The following is a 14,828-nucleotide window of genomic DNA, read 5'->3' as shown; positions in this document are numbered from 1 at the left end:
GGTATCAAAAAATTTAGAGGGGAGGATACATTCTGCTTAAATGACAAATGATTAAATTTGAGATTTTTTTTCTCAAGAATAATTTCAGTTATTCTCAAATTATAAATAGGGAGGTTCGTGAGAGAAAATGTTGAAGTTCATGTGGGGGTTGTAAGAAACCCCAAAGTTTAGGAAGTTATGTGAAATTTACCCTTTAGCTTAGATAATCCACTTGGTTTATACTTTCAATAATTTTTTTTTCTTCCCAGCTTCTTTATTTATTATTATTTTTATTATTTTTTAAGAATAAGGATGGGTATCAACAAGGAACAGCCATTACGAACTTCTCAGCTTATAATTTATTAATACTTAATTACTAACCTTCAGGTGGATGGAGGAAGAGTTATTGCACTTCTTTATTCCCAAAATGTTAACCTTAGGGGGTGTTTGGTTGCATTGTTTTTGAGAAATGTTTTCTCAAAAAGTACAAACAATGGCATTTCTGTAATTAAGAGTTTTCTATAGATTTCCACAAACTGTGTTTGGCTCAAAAAAGATTTACAGAAATGTTTTCTGTAAAGTATAGAAAAGTACCAAAATTTATAGAAATTGATTTCCTTCTAAAATGGGCGGAAATCTCTTGGAAATCTGATGCATTCATTATTTAAATAATAAAACTCATTAACACTTTTCTATAAAGTTCACACTTTTCTATAAAGTTGGTGGTGTTTGGTTACATTTCTATAAATTATAGGAAATGTTGCAATTTTCCCAAAAGTTATGAGTCATTTTCTTGTTTTAAACCAAACAAGCACAATACAAAAAATAGGAAAATTTGTACTTTTTAACTTCTCAAAACTTTTCCTATAATTTTTTTTAAGAAATACAAGGAAATCAAATTTTGGATAGAAAACATTTCCTATAATTTATAGAAATGTAACCAAACACCCCCTTAAGGACCAGTTTGGTATTATTTTTGTAGGTTACTTCCGCTTAAATTTTTTTTGAAGAAGCAATGAAAAGTATAGTGTTCATCGAACGCTATAAGTAAGCAATTTGATAATGCTTTTTAAAAAACAGTTTTAACTTTTAAGAGGGCGATATGAGTTTGATAATGCTTTAGCATTATTATCTTATCCATCCTTAAGTTATACCGTCTATTTTCATAGCCAGCCAGGGTTATTGTCTTTTTTGGTCATTTTTACTCATAATGATCTTTAACCACAGTTTTATCGAACACCTTATTGCTCTTGAAAGCAGCTTGATTGTTATTATCAAACAACTATTTTCTGCGGTTTATATAAGTTGCTTCTGTAAGTAACCGTAAGCAACTAATCATAAGCCTTTACTATAGGCAACGTTTGGGTTTGGGTTTGGGTTTGGACTTGGACTTATGCAGAATGAGTATTGCTACATCTAGTAATTGTGTTCTCTGCAAGGCGTTACCAGAATGCCAATTCTCTGCGTGTAGAAACGGCGAAAACATTGGAGAAGAACAGAATTTTTGGAGCAGGCAGAGCTTTTGATGCTTGCCGGTGACCGCGAGCTATGGGTCGGTCGTCGACCGGAAACGTGCACACTACATGGTGTTTTTTTGGTTTTCTGGCTGGTCAATCACGACGTCAAGTGCGGTCGACCGCGGACCCTGTAATACATTTTTTTTGTTTCTGCCGTTTTGTCCGGTCGACCGCGACGATTTCGACGGTCGACCGCCAGTCGGGTTTGAGCCTGATTGCGGTTTCCTGTTCTGTTTGGGATTGTTGTTTGATATAAATAGTAACCACGTTTTAGGGTTTCTTTGGAGCAGTCAAGGGTTTGTTTTGAGCATAGAAAAGAAAGTTTTTCTGAGCTATTGGTTAGGGTTTTGTTTGAGAGATTGAGAGCTTTGTTTGTGAGATTAATTAGTGAGTTTGAGTGATTTTGTAATTTCAGTTTGTACTCTTCTTCTCTATTAGTGAAAACTCATCCCCTTCTTGCTCCGTGGACGTAGGCAACTTGCCGAACCACGTAAAATTCGTTTGTTTGTGTTCGTGCTGTTATTTTGACCGTGCGTGTCTTTCTCTCTCGGCGTTTGTGTTTGTTCTCGTCACCCCTACGTTTGGCCACCGCACACAACAAGTGGTATCAGAACCCGACACTACGGTCATATGGAATGATATAAAATGATATAATGCAATGGCTGCAGTTTCGGTGGAGTCAACTTAATTTGAGCTTATGATTCTCAATTGGTTAAATGAAAAGTTTTGTTCCTTGACCAAAAAAAAAATTATTTTGATCTCCTTCACTATTACGTAGAACGTACCATTACAACCACAAATCACAACCATAGACGCATACACCCAACGTACCGTATTTACTCCTAATAGAGTACAAAATAGAAGCACAACAACATCACACAACAATTAAGCATATAATTAATCATCACAATCAATCAATAAACATCACACCTAGTCCCTCTAAATCCACCTCCTCCACCACCAAAACTCTCATTACTAGCCAAAGCAACCCCATTAAGACCACAAATAGCCACCAAAGACCTCTTCCTGGTCTTCAACCACCCGATCTTATACCTGATCCTACTGTAAACCCTAACCTCCACGTCAGCGAAACCCTTCTCCTTCGCCTCGTAAAACTCGCCCACCCTCCAGTTCACCGGCATAGCCGATTCCCCTTCGAGCTCCACGTCAAAGGTTTTGATGCTGTCGCGGGCTTGCTTGGATTTACCGAGCCTAACCGAGCCGAACGTGCTTTTCTCGTAGAAACCCGTCGCGTGGACCGGCTTGTAGCGCACGCGGGCCCACTTGTTAGGGTTTCTGAAGACGATCGCAGCGTCGAGTTTGGAGTGGACTGTCCTGTTGCCGACGAGGCTGAAGCGTTTGAGCTCGGCTTGGGAGACGAACACGTGGAGGTTTTTGGGGTGGAGGGCGAAGCCGGCGTGGAGGCCGAGGGCGAAGGCTAGGAGGGCCGCGGCGGGGACGACGACGACGAACCGGAGGATTTTCCGGCGGCGGGGAGGAGGAGTAAGGCGCGTCGAAGAGGAGGGGTTCTTTGGGCTTGGACATCGTGGGAGGTTTTTGGGTATGCACAAGCGAAGAATGTTGAATTTATAGAGAGAAAAAAAATTAGTAAAATAAATATAAATTATCAAATGTCAATGTGTAAGCTTGGTTTTTGAAATCATGTATCTCCCTCAATATGATGCATGTGTTATTTATTAACATTTAATCTAATTCGCTTTTTTAATTAACATATCATATACTAGAGCCAACATTATTTATAGTGAAGAAGATAATAGTTGATCATATCCCCTATGAAATTGATATATATATATTAAAAATAGAAAATTTCTTAGAATTGAAAAGTATTATCATCTTAAATTAATAAAAAACTACTAAAATAGATTATCAATCCGTGGACTTTCTTCTCTTATTGGCTGTGGTGGCCCTTACATTAATCACCAAGTGATCGACGCGCGCATTCATTGTCATTGACCCAAGATCCTCGTCCTTTTTTGGAGGTTTTGTAGTCATTAACCACGCTTTGATGGAATAAGAGAAGGTTTATTATATTACTTAGGCAGTTAAGTCACAAAATTAGACGCTAAGCATGCGACTAAGTGTTGAGTTTGAATTTTAACATTAATTAGATTAAAAAACCATAGATAATAGTAAGAAAAGTGAAAACTAAAGCAAAATGAGGTGGACAGTTCAAACCATGATGATGGAACTCCTATATCTAGCTTCTGAGAGTATCAACTGAGAAGTTAAAATCACTGCAAATACATTAGATTTCTGTAGGTCACTGATTAATGAGAATTATAGCTGAAAGCTGCGAGATTATAGCTGCGAGATTATAGCTGAAAGCTGTGAAATTATAGCTGAAAGCTGATAGCTATGTAGCTAGCTGATTGACTAGAGCCGTTTGACAAAAGAAGCTGTACAACTAGCTTAAATTTGTTAAATGACTAGAAAGGTCATGCAATATTATTAATATAAAATTAAAATTATTAGGGGCAAAAACGGAAGAAAAAAATTGACAGCTCCTTCCCAAAGACAAACGCTACTTGAGATAGCTTTCCAAAAGCTACTTGCAAAAGACACAATCTTTAAAATAATCTCCTCCTATTTTTGGTCACCAAACAGCTCTACTAGCTTATTGACCAAGTCAATAAGACACAAGCTCTTAGAAAAGACACTTTTTTTTGTTGCCAAACAGTGCCTAAGGCTCTGTTTGACAAAACTAGCTGAAAACTGCGAGATTATAGCTGAAAGCTGTCAAGCCAGAATAAAAAAATGTAGATATTAACTTTCACCTTGAAAGAGAGAAAGTTGAAAGTCGATACATAGAGATCAATTTAGGTTTACTGCTTTACTGTCAAATGAATAAACAAATATCAGCACACACCTGAAGTCATATGAAAAACTTTGCACTTTGAAAACTTTTAAGGCCAAGCTTTTGCTCCAGTTCTTCGGAATTGTACTTGATTTTTTTTATTTTTAGGATTGTTTTTTTTTCTCTTGTCAACTTGATCAATACCACAATGCGTTCTGACTATGTTAGACTTTCTGATCAATTTAATATACATGCACTACAAGTCTGATTGCATCAATCCAAACTTGTTCAGAGTCTTTTTATTGATTCAGATGCATTCAAATGCCTTGAAATCTAATTGCGGTAACGGAGTACTTTTAGGCAGTTGTCGTCTTGAATCCAAGTCATGTGTAGCACTTCATCATCACCCAATATGACCAATGTTTCCGTTATGACCAATGGGATTCGAACCTGGGTTGCTCTGATACCATGTCAAAGTCTCTGACCATTACATCAAGATTTTGAAGTTATGGTAAGGGTTATGTTTTTCATATTCTGACGTTGTGAACTTGAAAGCATCTTATATCAGTGCCTTTTATGTCAGATAACAGTTCAAATCAAAATTAACCTGCTAAAATGCTGAAGATATTTTAAGCATTCACGCAAATTTTAATTTGGGGAAAAGAAAATCAAATATTGAAATAAAATCAGAGCAAGAGCCAAAACCCGACGCATGAGATCAAACTGTTTGCATAAATCCCTCACCACAATTACCGGCGTTCCATCGATCTCCTCATTCCTGGGGTCATCAAAAGGATTCAAGAAATCAACCGTGTGAGTGCGGCTTGCGTGGGAGTTGAGTTTTCGAAAGTTGAAGGAGAAGGTTAAATTATCTAATAGCCCTCCCTTTGATGATTATATGCTCAGTAGTCCCCAGATTTAAATCTGAATCTTTTTAGGGACTGGACGTTAAGTTTACGATAAACTACTAGCTGCCTAGCTCATTCTCTCAATTTCAAATACTAGTCTCATCTTTAAAAAAAAAAAACACTCGATCTATCTAAAACCACTTCAATTTAATTTACACTTTCGTGGTCACTTTCATTTAAAAGTAAAATTCTTTTTTTTAACACTTTCATTTAAAAAAAAAAATTGCCCCAAGCTTTGTGCAGGTAGCTAAACAGAAATAAATTCAAAGCATGAAAGGAAAACATGATATTATAGAATATCACATAGCATGGAAATTTAATCATGCAAAATTTTATCATCGAAAATCGCTTCGGTTTCACTTTGCCGCCCCCAAAATTTTCACTTTGATGTACGAAAGCAATTTTTTGATACACTTATCTATGCTAAATTATGTCACGTGGCTGGCACGTTGTACCTCCTTCCATTGCCAATGCCTACTTGAATTCTTAATAACTGGGTAAGATAGGCCTAAATATAATGCAAATTTAACAAAAATATCTAACAAAATATGAGCATATTACTAAAGGGAAATGGAATTGAAACTTTGAAGATGTCAAACTCTTAAAAAGTACTTTGGCGTATCAATACTATATATTAAAAAAAAAGCTCTACTTTTAGCCTTCGCCGAGCCATATTTTTAGAATTGCTAAGATGCCCTTATATATAAAGAAATCAAATCTAAATGTCCTAACACTTTGGCGCTGTTTGGCTTGGCCAAATTTTTAGGAATCCTGCAGTTTTGGAACAAAAAGTAGGTTTTTTGACATTATAGGATTTCAAAACTGCTATTTGGTTCAACTTTTTTTAAGAATACATTTCTTAAAAGCTAACATGTCGGCCTACTTTATGGAAAGCCCAAATCCTCTTTTTAAGCTCGGAAATGGGCTAGAAATCTAACAACTCATTGACAACTCATCATTTACTCTCATAACTCCCTAAGGCCTCGTTTGGCAAAGGGTTAATGAAGAGGGGTTAAAGAGAATGATTAATGTACTTAGCCCATTTGATAATCCGAAGGACTAAATTATTAACCCGTTAAATAAGTTTTATTTTAGCCCTTATTATCAGTTTTAGTGTTTGGGAATAACAATGATTTTGACTATTTTCTTTATAATTAGAAGGGTTAACTCTTATTCCATCTAAATAGGAGTATTAGTAAACCCCTCATTTTGAGGGGTTAACTCATTTTAACCCCTATAGATGGGTTAACTTAACCCTTCTATATTTTTTATGTTTGGCAAATTATGGAGGGTTAACTCACTTTAATCATTATATAGATTTGTTGTGTTTGGCAGGTTAAGAAGGGGTTAAGTCTCCTTAACCCCTCACTTAACCCTTTTATATAGATTTGTTGTGTTTGGCAGGTTAAGAAGGGGTTAAGTCTCCTTAACCCCTCACTTAACCCTTTACCAAACGGTACCTTGTGTTTGGCAGGTTAAGAAGGGGTTAAGTCTCCTTAACCCCTCACTTAACCCTTTACCAAACGGTACCTAAATTATTTGGCAATGAAATAAACATGAGTTTTGGATATACTTTCCTATTCTTCACTTCATCATTTCATACCAAACACAAGTTACATATTTCTTTGAGATCCATAAATTTTTTTAGAAATGGTTATTTATCTTGGAATCCATTTCCATTATTTTAGGAAACGAGGCATCAAGTGTACTACAGTGCTAGTCAAAATGAAAATGAAAAAAAAAAACTTTGGGGTACCTATGTGAGAACATGGGCATTATCAGCCAAAACTCCCACGTCGATCTGAATAAATACCAGCCCCCTTCCATTTCTACCCTCACAACCTTGTTCAAATTTACCGATCTACCACTACTCGGCTCGAGCTCCCCGAAATCTTCCCTCTCATCAATGGAGGCTCCTCCCGCTGGCTACAGAAAGAACGTCGGAATCTGCCTCGTCAACTCCTCTAACAAGGTCAAATTAGGGTTTTACTCAGATCTAGGGTTTCTTTTCCTTTTCCTCTTTTTTTCCCCCCTTCTCGGATCTTAATTTGAACTTCGTGGCGTTCTTTCTAGGTCTTTGCAGCGTCGAGGCTTGATATGCCAGGATCATGGCAGATGCCTCAGGTGATCGCCGATTTGTGAAACTTTTTTAAGAGAATTGAGTTGAGGATTGTAATTTTTTGTTCGTGGGTCTGTGTTTGTTGTTGTTGTTGTTGTTGTTGTTGATAGGGTGGTGTAGATGAAGGAGAGGATTTGAGAGCCGCTGCGATTAGAGAATTGAAGGAGGAGGCTGGAGTCACATCGGCGGAGGTTGTTGCTGAGGTTTGATTTTTATTTATTTTTTTAATTTTTTGCATGTAAATTGTAACAAATGGACAAGGCATTGCTTTTAGTTGCCATGGTATGGTTATTTGATTGATTTAGGATCCTGATGCTGATGATGTCTGCGGGGAATATAGAGGAAATTGCAGATAAACCCCTTATCTTTACCTTCAGTAGCGCATTTATCATCTTTCAACTATTTTAGTAGCACTCCTCGCTTCCGGATTCGCAGCTTGAGAAAAGTAAATGCGGATATGCCCCCCTCCTTATGAATCGAAGGGTGGTTGGGTTTTACTGTGCTAATAAATGAGTTGAGGGGTGATAAGTGCTCCTGAAAGTGTAGATGAGGCCGGATGTTTGCAATTCGATTGTTAACTTGTTAAAACAACTACTGATTTCATTAGCGGGAATAAGCTTCGTGTGGTTATAGTAATCAGTATGTCCCCACTTGTTGCCATGAATATTACGACAGGTTTCTACAGTAGAGAATCATTTGTTGCTTGTGCAATTTTTTTTCCCCTTTATAACTTAAATTGGATACTTATCTCGGTTTATTTACATGATGTTGCTGCAATGTGCATTGCTTTACATAGGAGATAAAGCTAGGGAGTTACTCTCTCACATATTTATGCTTAGAAATCTGTCCTTAAGTCTCAAAACTTCATCAGCATTGTTCTGTTTATTTCATTTGAATGGAGTAATCGAAATGTTTTAGGATTTTTTTTATATGCCTGACTGGTGTCAACGTGGCCACAAGCTTCAAATGCATGCGTAGATGATATTTATTCAGAGAATCTTTGCAGATGTACGTCTAAAAGACATTTGATCTTTAAGATGATACATGTAGGGCGTGGATTTGATGAGAAACATCATCTACGGTTCCAGTGGCGGATGGATCCAGGATTTTTGGAAAATGGTGTCACTATATAATTAATAATTCAAAATTTACAATTGTTCTCAACAAGTTTTCATGTCTTGGAAGAAAAATACATAATCGCATCATTAGTAACACTATCAAATACATCTTTTTCAATATAAAGCACTTAACGGTTATTAAGCTGATCATCGCTCATTTTATTCTGCAACTTGTTCTTTATCAATTTCATTGTAGAAAAAGCTTATTCTACACTTGCCTTAGCCATGGTAAATCAATGCAATCTTAAAAAGCAAAAACACCACGTGATATATCTTCTGCTTTTTAGTCTCCACCATCTTCTTTGAAAGATCATCTATCCCCTTCAAATTAGAAAATCTAGCATCTCTATGCACATCAACAATATGAGTCGCTTTCTCAGAGGGGATAGTGAAATCGAGGGAGTGGCAACTAAGGCATAGGAGGAGGAACTAACCTAGGGCGGAGGAAGAGACGAGGAGGAAGTAGAGGCTGGAGGAGGCGATGAGTCGCCTAGGGCTTGTAGATTGCAGCAAAGATCAAAAGGATCCCGAGAGCAGATATGATCATCAGAGGGAAGTTTTTACTTTTTATTTTAGTGGATGGGTTCGAGTGTGGTCATGGAGAAAGTATTCAGTGGACCTAGTCCATGACATTCAATGTGCACTAAATGGGTGTCAACTCTTGGATCCGTGCATGAATGCTGATGTCCAATGATCCAAGGGTTGTCATCTTTTTGGTGCGTATTAAATGTCATGGATTGGGGATCATTTCATACTTTCTCATAGTTGTGAGATTGACATAGTAGTGGGGTTGCCAAATTTTTAAGTGGGATCACCAAGTATATTTGTGTGATTGGATTTTCAATTGGATGACTTTTCTTTTCTTTTATTAAGGTTGGTGTCCTAGTCTGTCCACGACAAAGTGGGGTCAAGGTCCCTTGACCCACTTTGTGGTGGGTGGATCCGCCTTTCTATGGTTCAGAAAAGGTATTATTGATGGTGAAAAGGTACTATACGAGAAAAAGTTGTTTTAAATAGATGACTGAGATTTTACATTTTCTGGAAAAAATTTAACCAAATTTTGCTTTAAAGAATTTCCTCTTTTTAGCGAAGTATTGGAGGCGAAGGTGGTAAGGGAAACAAGAATTTTCAAAGTCATGATCTAAGCAAGCAGACTTCATGAAGAGCATTAAAGTAAATAAATAAGTTCACCCCTGAAACACCCACCGCCTCCCTCACAAAGAGTGAAAAGAAAAGAAAAGAAGGAAAGAGAAAGGAAACAATCACCATCGTCAGCATACACATCTGCTCATTGAGGGAAAAAATTGAAAAAGAGAATGAGGAAAAAAGAAAAAAAAATACCATTTATAGACGGAATTTTTCAATTTAATATTATCCAGGAAGATAGTTGTTATAGAATATAAAACAGGTACACTACTGTTTGGAAAGATGTTTGATGTTTAAGCTGTTCTTTGTGCAATTCTATCATTGACAAAAACTTTTCGATATTAGTCCCCCCAAATCTTTCATATTTTGAAATTAGTCCCCAAAATCTTCATATTTTGATATTATTCCCTTAAATCATTAAGCATTTTGAAATTAGTCTCCAATGTGTTTAAGTGTTTTGAAATTAGTCCCCAAATCTTTCAACCTGGTGCTAACAGGAGGCACTAATTTCAAAACATTTAAAGGATTTGCGGTCTAATTTCAAAGCAGTTAAAGGATTTGGCGGACTAATTTCAAAATATGAAGATTTGGAGGACTAATTTCAAAATGTTGAAGATTTGGGGGGACCAATATCGGAAAAACGCAAAAAAAATAAAAATAAAGAAGTGGATTGTTTTACCTTTTGCTAGCTGCATTGGGGAACATCTTTCTTGTCTTTTTTGTATGTTCTGTGCATTCTTGTCAGCCATTATATAATATATGCCTTTTGCTTTTACCGTATGCAATGAAATTGATGGAAAATGAATTCATATACTGATTCAAAGGATTAAAGCTCATATACTGATTCAAAGAATGTAAGTTCCTATGCCTTTTGCTTTTACCCTATGCAATGAAATTGATGGAAAATGAATTCATATAAGTATCGATGCAGGCTCCTTACTGGCTAACATATGATTTCCCTCCTGAACTGAAAGAAAGATTAAACAAAGAATGGGGAACAAACTGGAATGGTCAAGCACAGAAGTGGTAAGCTTGTTACTTCAACCTCAATGGCCATAATTGGATATCAAATACTTTATTGAATATAGACTGAACATTAAGGAAGGCCCTTTAATACCTAATAAATTGATTTTAGCAGCTTATTTACTACCATGCTGTTCCTGTTCTTTTTTCTTTTTTTTTCATCTCCTGGTTTGGGTAATTGTATGCTTTGATTTTTGTTTGTAAGCGTCTCTATCTGGAGAGCTGAAGAAGTTATCGTTTCAACTAGTCAACTTATTTGTCATTTATAAGAAGAATATGTTACCATCTAATTTCTAATAAAAAAAAGATTATCTACTTGTGTATAGTTGAATACAATCCAAGCTCAAGTTTGAACCAAAAAACAAAAGGTTCCTCTCCAATGAAATGAGAGATGTTCAGTAATACTCCAAGGACTCCTAATATAGTGAGACATTCACTATTTTTAACATTTGTAGAGAACTTATGCATGGCATTATATTTAGCCAGAGGTTGGATATCTTCCTACTGAGCTGGAAAAGGCTTAGTTGCATTTCAGTTAAACTCAATTCTGATTAGTTTATAATCATGCTTCTATTTCCATCTAGACAGTTTAATAGCCATTTAGGAGGAAGATATTGATCATGCTTCTATTTCCATCTAGACAGTTTAATAGCCATTTAGGAGGAAGATATTGGCTAAGAACAGAGTGAAAACAATACAGAAGTAATTCCTTTTTTTAATAGCCATTTAGGAGGAAGATATTGGCTAAGAACAGAGTGAAAACAATACAGAAGTAATTCCTTTTTATATTTGGGAACAGAAATTTTTGTTTTGTATGCATTGAAGGCAATGTTTCAAGTTAATCCAAATAGGTCTCTAAAATGCTGAAGCATTTAAAACTCCAGAGGTATAGAAATATCTTGTGTGTATATTAGTTTTAGACATAGGCTAACCGTGCAGCTCTGTAACTCCACCGGTATAGAAAAAACCTGTGCTTAAGGCTCTTGAGTCTTGCCTATGCCACCTTTTTATCACTGAATAGAGTTGCATTCACAATTTTTGTGTAGATTATAGTTCGCACTTTTGAGGATTGATGGATGCAGGAATATAGTTTCACATTTTTAACGATGACTCCTGGTATGATTTTGAGTGAGCAATAATTATTGAGAAGAATGAGCTTGTACAAGTTTTACTCTTTTTGGCATCTGCATTGCTTTAACACATTCAGCTAGTCTCACCTACGTTGTTGAACATGAGTTCCTTTTTGGTGTTTCTATTATAGTATTACTCTTATACGGTCATTTTCTTCTAGGTTGTTGACGAGAGGGACTTGTTAGTATATTGACAGGGGATTAAACAATGGGCATTGAAGTTTAGAAGATAGCTTAGATTTGGATCATTGACTCCATAGTGTACTCCTGTTAACTTTGTACAACCTAGTTCTTTTGCTTTCAGCTTGCTTATAATTAATGTTATACTATATATGAAACCGGCACCAAATATCTGGAGGCTCATTGCCATGTTTGGCCAGAGAGGTCAATGCAGATATTAACATGTTTCTTAATTATGAGCACTTTCCTTATAATTGAAGATCAAAATGCATTCTACGTAGAGAGAGAGGGAGAGAGAAGCTTATGGGCCAAGTCCTAATGAAATGGGACCTATTGAACTGCTTTTGTTTTTGGAGTATTTGCATTTTTTATGTACCATTACCTGTCACGTAGTTATATTCAAACATATTACGAAATCTTCAACGAAAAGCCATAGTTGTCAGTGGTTGTATAATGTTTATAACCAAATAGGGTCGAAGGGAACTGGAGGGAACTACTCTGACGAAATCGGGCCACATAGGGTGATATTGGACCTGGGAATATTTGCATCCTGCTTAGACCTTTTCCTGTTACAGAATTGTATATACTGAAACATGTTAGAGTAATAATCAACAAATCGTGGCTGGTTTGTAGTAATTAACATATCGGTCAGATGAATTTCTTTTACCATTTGTGCAGGTTTCTCTTGAGATTTACTGGAAAGGATGAAGAGATTAACCTTGCTGGTGATGGAAGTGAAAAGCCAGAGTTTGGAGAGTGGTCATGGATGACCCCACAACAATTGCTTGAGCTTGTGAGTGATTTTTTTCTCTTTTTACATAGTTCTCAAATGAAGAAAACAGGTGAGGATTTAATTTTTGTAGTCTCTGATACCTTTCCTTTCCTTTTTTTTTCTCTTTTGGCTGAATATTTGAGCAGATTGTGCATTTCAAGAAGCCAATATATGAAGAGGTCTTCAAAGTATTTGCCCCACATCTTCAGTCAGATTCAAGCTCCTTGTGATTCTGTCAGATTCAATCAACAAAAAAGCACATTTATCTGTCCGACATCGAAGCCATGTATCTAATTAATAATATTTTCTTCATAATTTTGTTATATGTGTTGGTTGTTGGGGGAAAATATATGTTTTTCTATGACATTTGTAAGGTTTTCCATCTGTGATATCAGGCCCACTGAACTGCATTACATATAATTCTACTGTACTGTCTGCTCTTATTATTTTATTTCGCTTTTGGAAGTATATTGTTATAAGTAATATAAAACTATAATCTTTGCCTATTATCTTAATTTTGGAGTTTTGGTCTAATGGTTAGAAAAACTAACTTTAAGATATATAAAACAATATAAACTAATTAGAGGGATTAACTTTAAGATATATAAAAACTAGTGTCAAGTGATTTTTGTACTGTATAACTTAGCTAGATGCTTTATTTTATTGGTTTATTTTAAATCACGGAGATGGTTGAGGGTCGTGAGACAATTTCATTCGTGAATCTATGATTATGCTTTAAAATATTCATCATATGTTATTTCGAAAACATCCTCACCCACAGTAATTAGAAAGTCAAATCTCCAAAAGGAATGAAATAAAAATGAACTAAAGGTAAACTCACTTGACTTTTTATCATTTACTTCGATAAACTAGTTCTAGACTCACGTTCATTGGCAGCCACAGGTTGACCAAATAAGGAAAAAAAAACAAGAATATAACTATAATAAATTACTTAATACGTGTAACATGCACCACAAACAAACTGAAAACAGATACCTAATCAATTAAATAAAAAATTAATCAAACAACGGTATTTCTTGCATCACGACAACAGTCAATCCTTTAAAAAGGACACATTGTGATAGAGCTATATCTACTAACATATATTCGCTAACTATTTTATTTGTATTACATCTCGTTAATCAAAGATGGTGTTATTTCTCAGTTAGAGATGTCACGTAAAAATTACTTGACAATAAACTTCATTTTTATCCTCGATTTAATTAGAAACTAATAGTTGCTCTTTTAACTGGAGACGAGAGGAGCAATTTATTCAAATGATTCTCACGTGACATCTCAATCTAATAGAAAAACAATATTTGTCGGTAGTTCGAAAAATGTAACACCTAATAAAAATAGTCTAGTAAGGTTATACTGCTCGGATATGATATTTATATGAACCGTAACCGTATCCATAGCGGATAAGAGTACGAGACATGGAGGCATATCTTGCTTGCAATTGACCCTATTGGTAATGATAACGTTTATTTCCACAGCAGAACAAACATGATACAAATTGATGAGTAGTAGGCTCAAATATCTAGAAATTACAAAGCAAAAGGTCCCAATGTTGCTTGACCTCTATGATCAAAACCCCAGCACCATGCAATACTATTTACTACTCATTAATCATTATTATCTCTATTTTTGTACCCATGTTCTCACTTCTCATCCACGTGAAGCCAATTCCTCTCTCTCTCTCTCTCTCTCTCTCTCTCATAATAAGCCAATTCCTCTCTCTCTCTCTCTCTCTCTCTCTCTCTCTCTCTCTCTCATAATAAGCCAATTCCTCTCTCCATAATTCCTTTCGTCGCAGGTAAACATTATCCCACTAGCCAAACAAGTTGTGAATACAGACACCAAGAAAAATACAAAAAAAAAAACCTCCACGAATATATGACCCACAACTTAAAAAGGCAGTTTCTATAGCTACTACACATTTCAAGTGAAAGAGTGGATAATAAATAATTTACATTAGAAAATAAAGGGTTAATTGCACATACATAGACTTCCTTCTTATTATCTGTATATATAGTTTGATTTTAACAGATAGATCCCCTACGTGATTTTTTTAATAATTATTTCACCCTGAGAAAGAGAAATTTATGTTTTTGGTAAATC

The 14,828-nt window shown here is 35.7% G+C and overlaps 2 protein-coding genes across 3 annotated transcripts; one reads left to right on the top strand and one right to left on the bottom strand.

Annotated features, from left to right (window-relative positions):
• LOC109826868 lies at positions 2,262-4,799 on the bottom strand. The gene is made up of 2 exons (XM_020393885.1): positions 4,762-4,799; positions 2,262-3,032 (listed from the first exon to the last, which is right to left on the bottom strand). Exons 1-2 carry the CDS (start codon positions 4,797-4,799, stop codon positions 2,411-2,413), a joined length of 660 nt encoding a protein of 219 aa, XP_020249474.1. The 3' UTR covers positions 2,262-2,410.
• On the top strand, positions 7,053-13,127 carry LOC109825563 (nudix hydrolase 26, chloroplastic-like). Of its 2 annotated transcripts, none has more exons than XM_020392421.1 (6): positions 7,053-7,191; positions 7,293-7,343; positions 7,449-7,529; positions 10,534-10,628; positions 12,614-12,728; positions 12,854-13,127. In XM_020392421.1, the coding sequence occupies exons 1-6, from the start codon at positions 7,126-7,128 to the stop codon at positions 12,935-12,937; spliced, it is 492 nt and encodes a 163-aa protein (XP_020248010.1). In that variant the 5' UTR covers positions 7,053-7,125; the 3' UTR covers positions 12,938-13,127. The 2 variants fall into 2 exon arrangements, with proteins under 2 accessions (XP_020248010.1, XP_020248009.1); XM_020392420.1 differs by having other exon boundaries at positions 7,449-7,541.

Source organism: Asparagus officinalis, chromosome 10 (assembly GCF_001876935.1).
Source record: "Asparagus officinalis chromosome 10, Aspof.V1, whole genome shotgun sequence".
Classification (NCBI taxonomy): Eukaryota; Viridiplantae; Streptophyta; class Magnoliopsida; order Asparagales; family Asparagaceae; genus Asparagus; species Asparagus officinalis.
The sequence above is the reverse complement of the archived record's forward strand: the minus strand, read 5'-3'. Positions and strand labels throughout refer to the sequence as shown.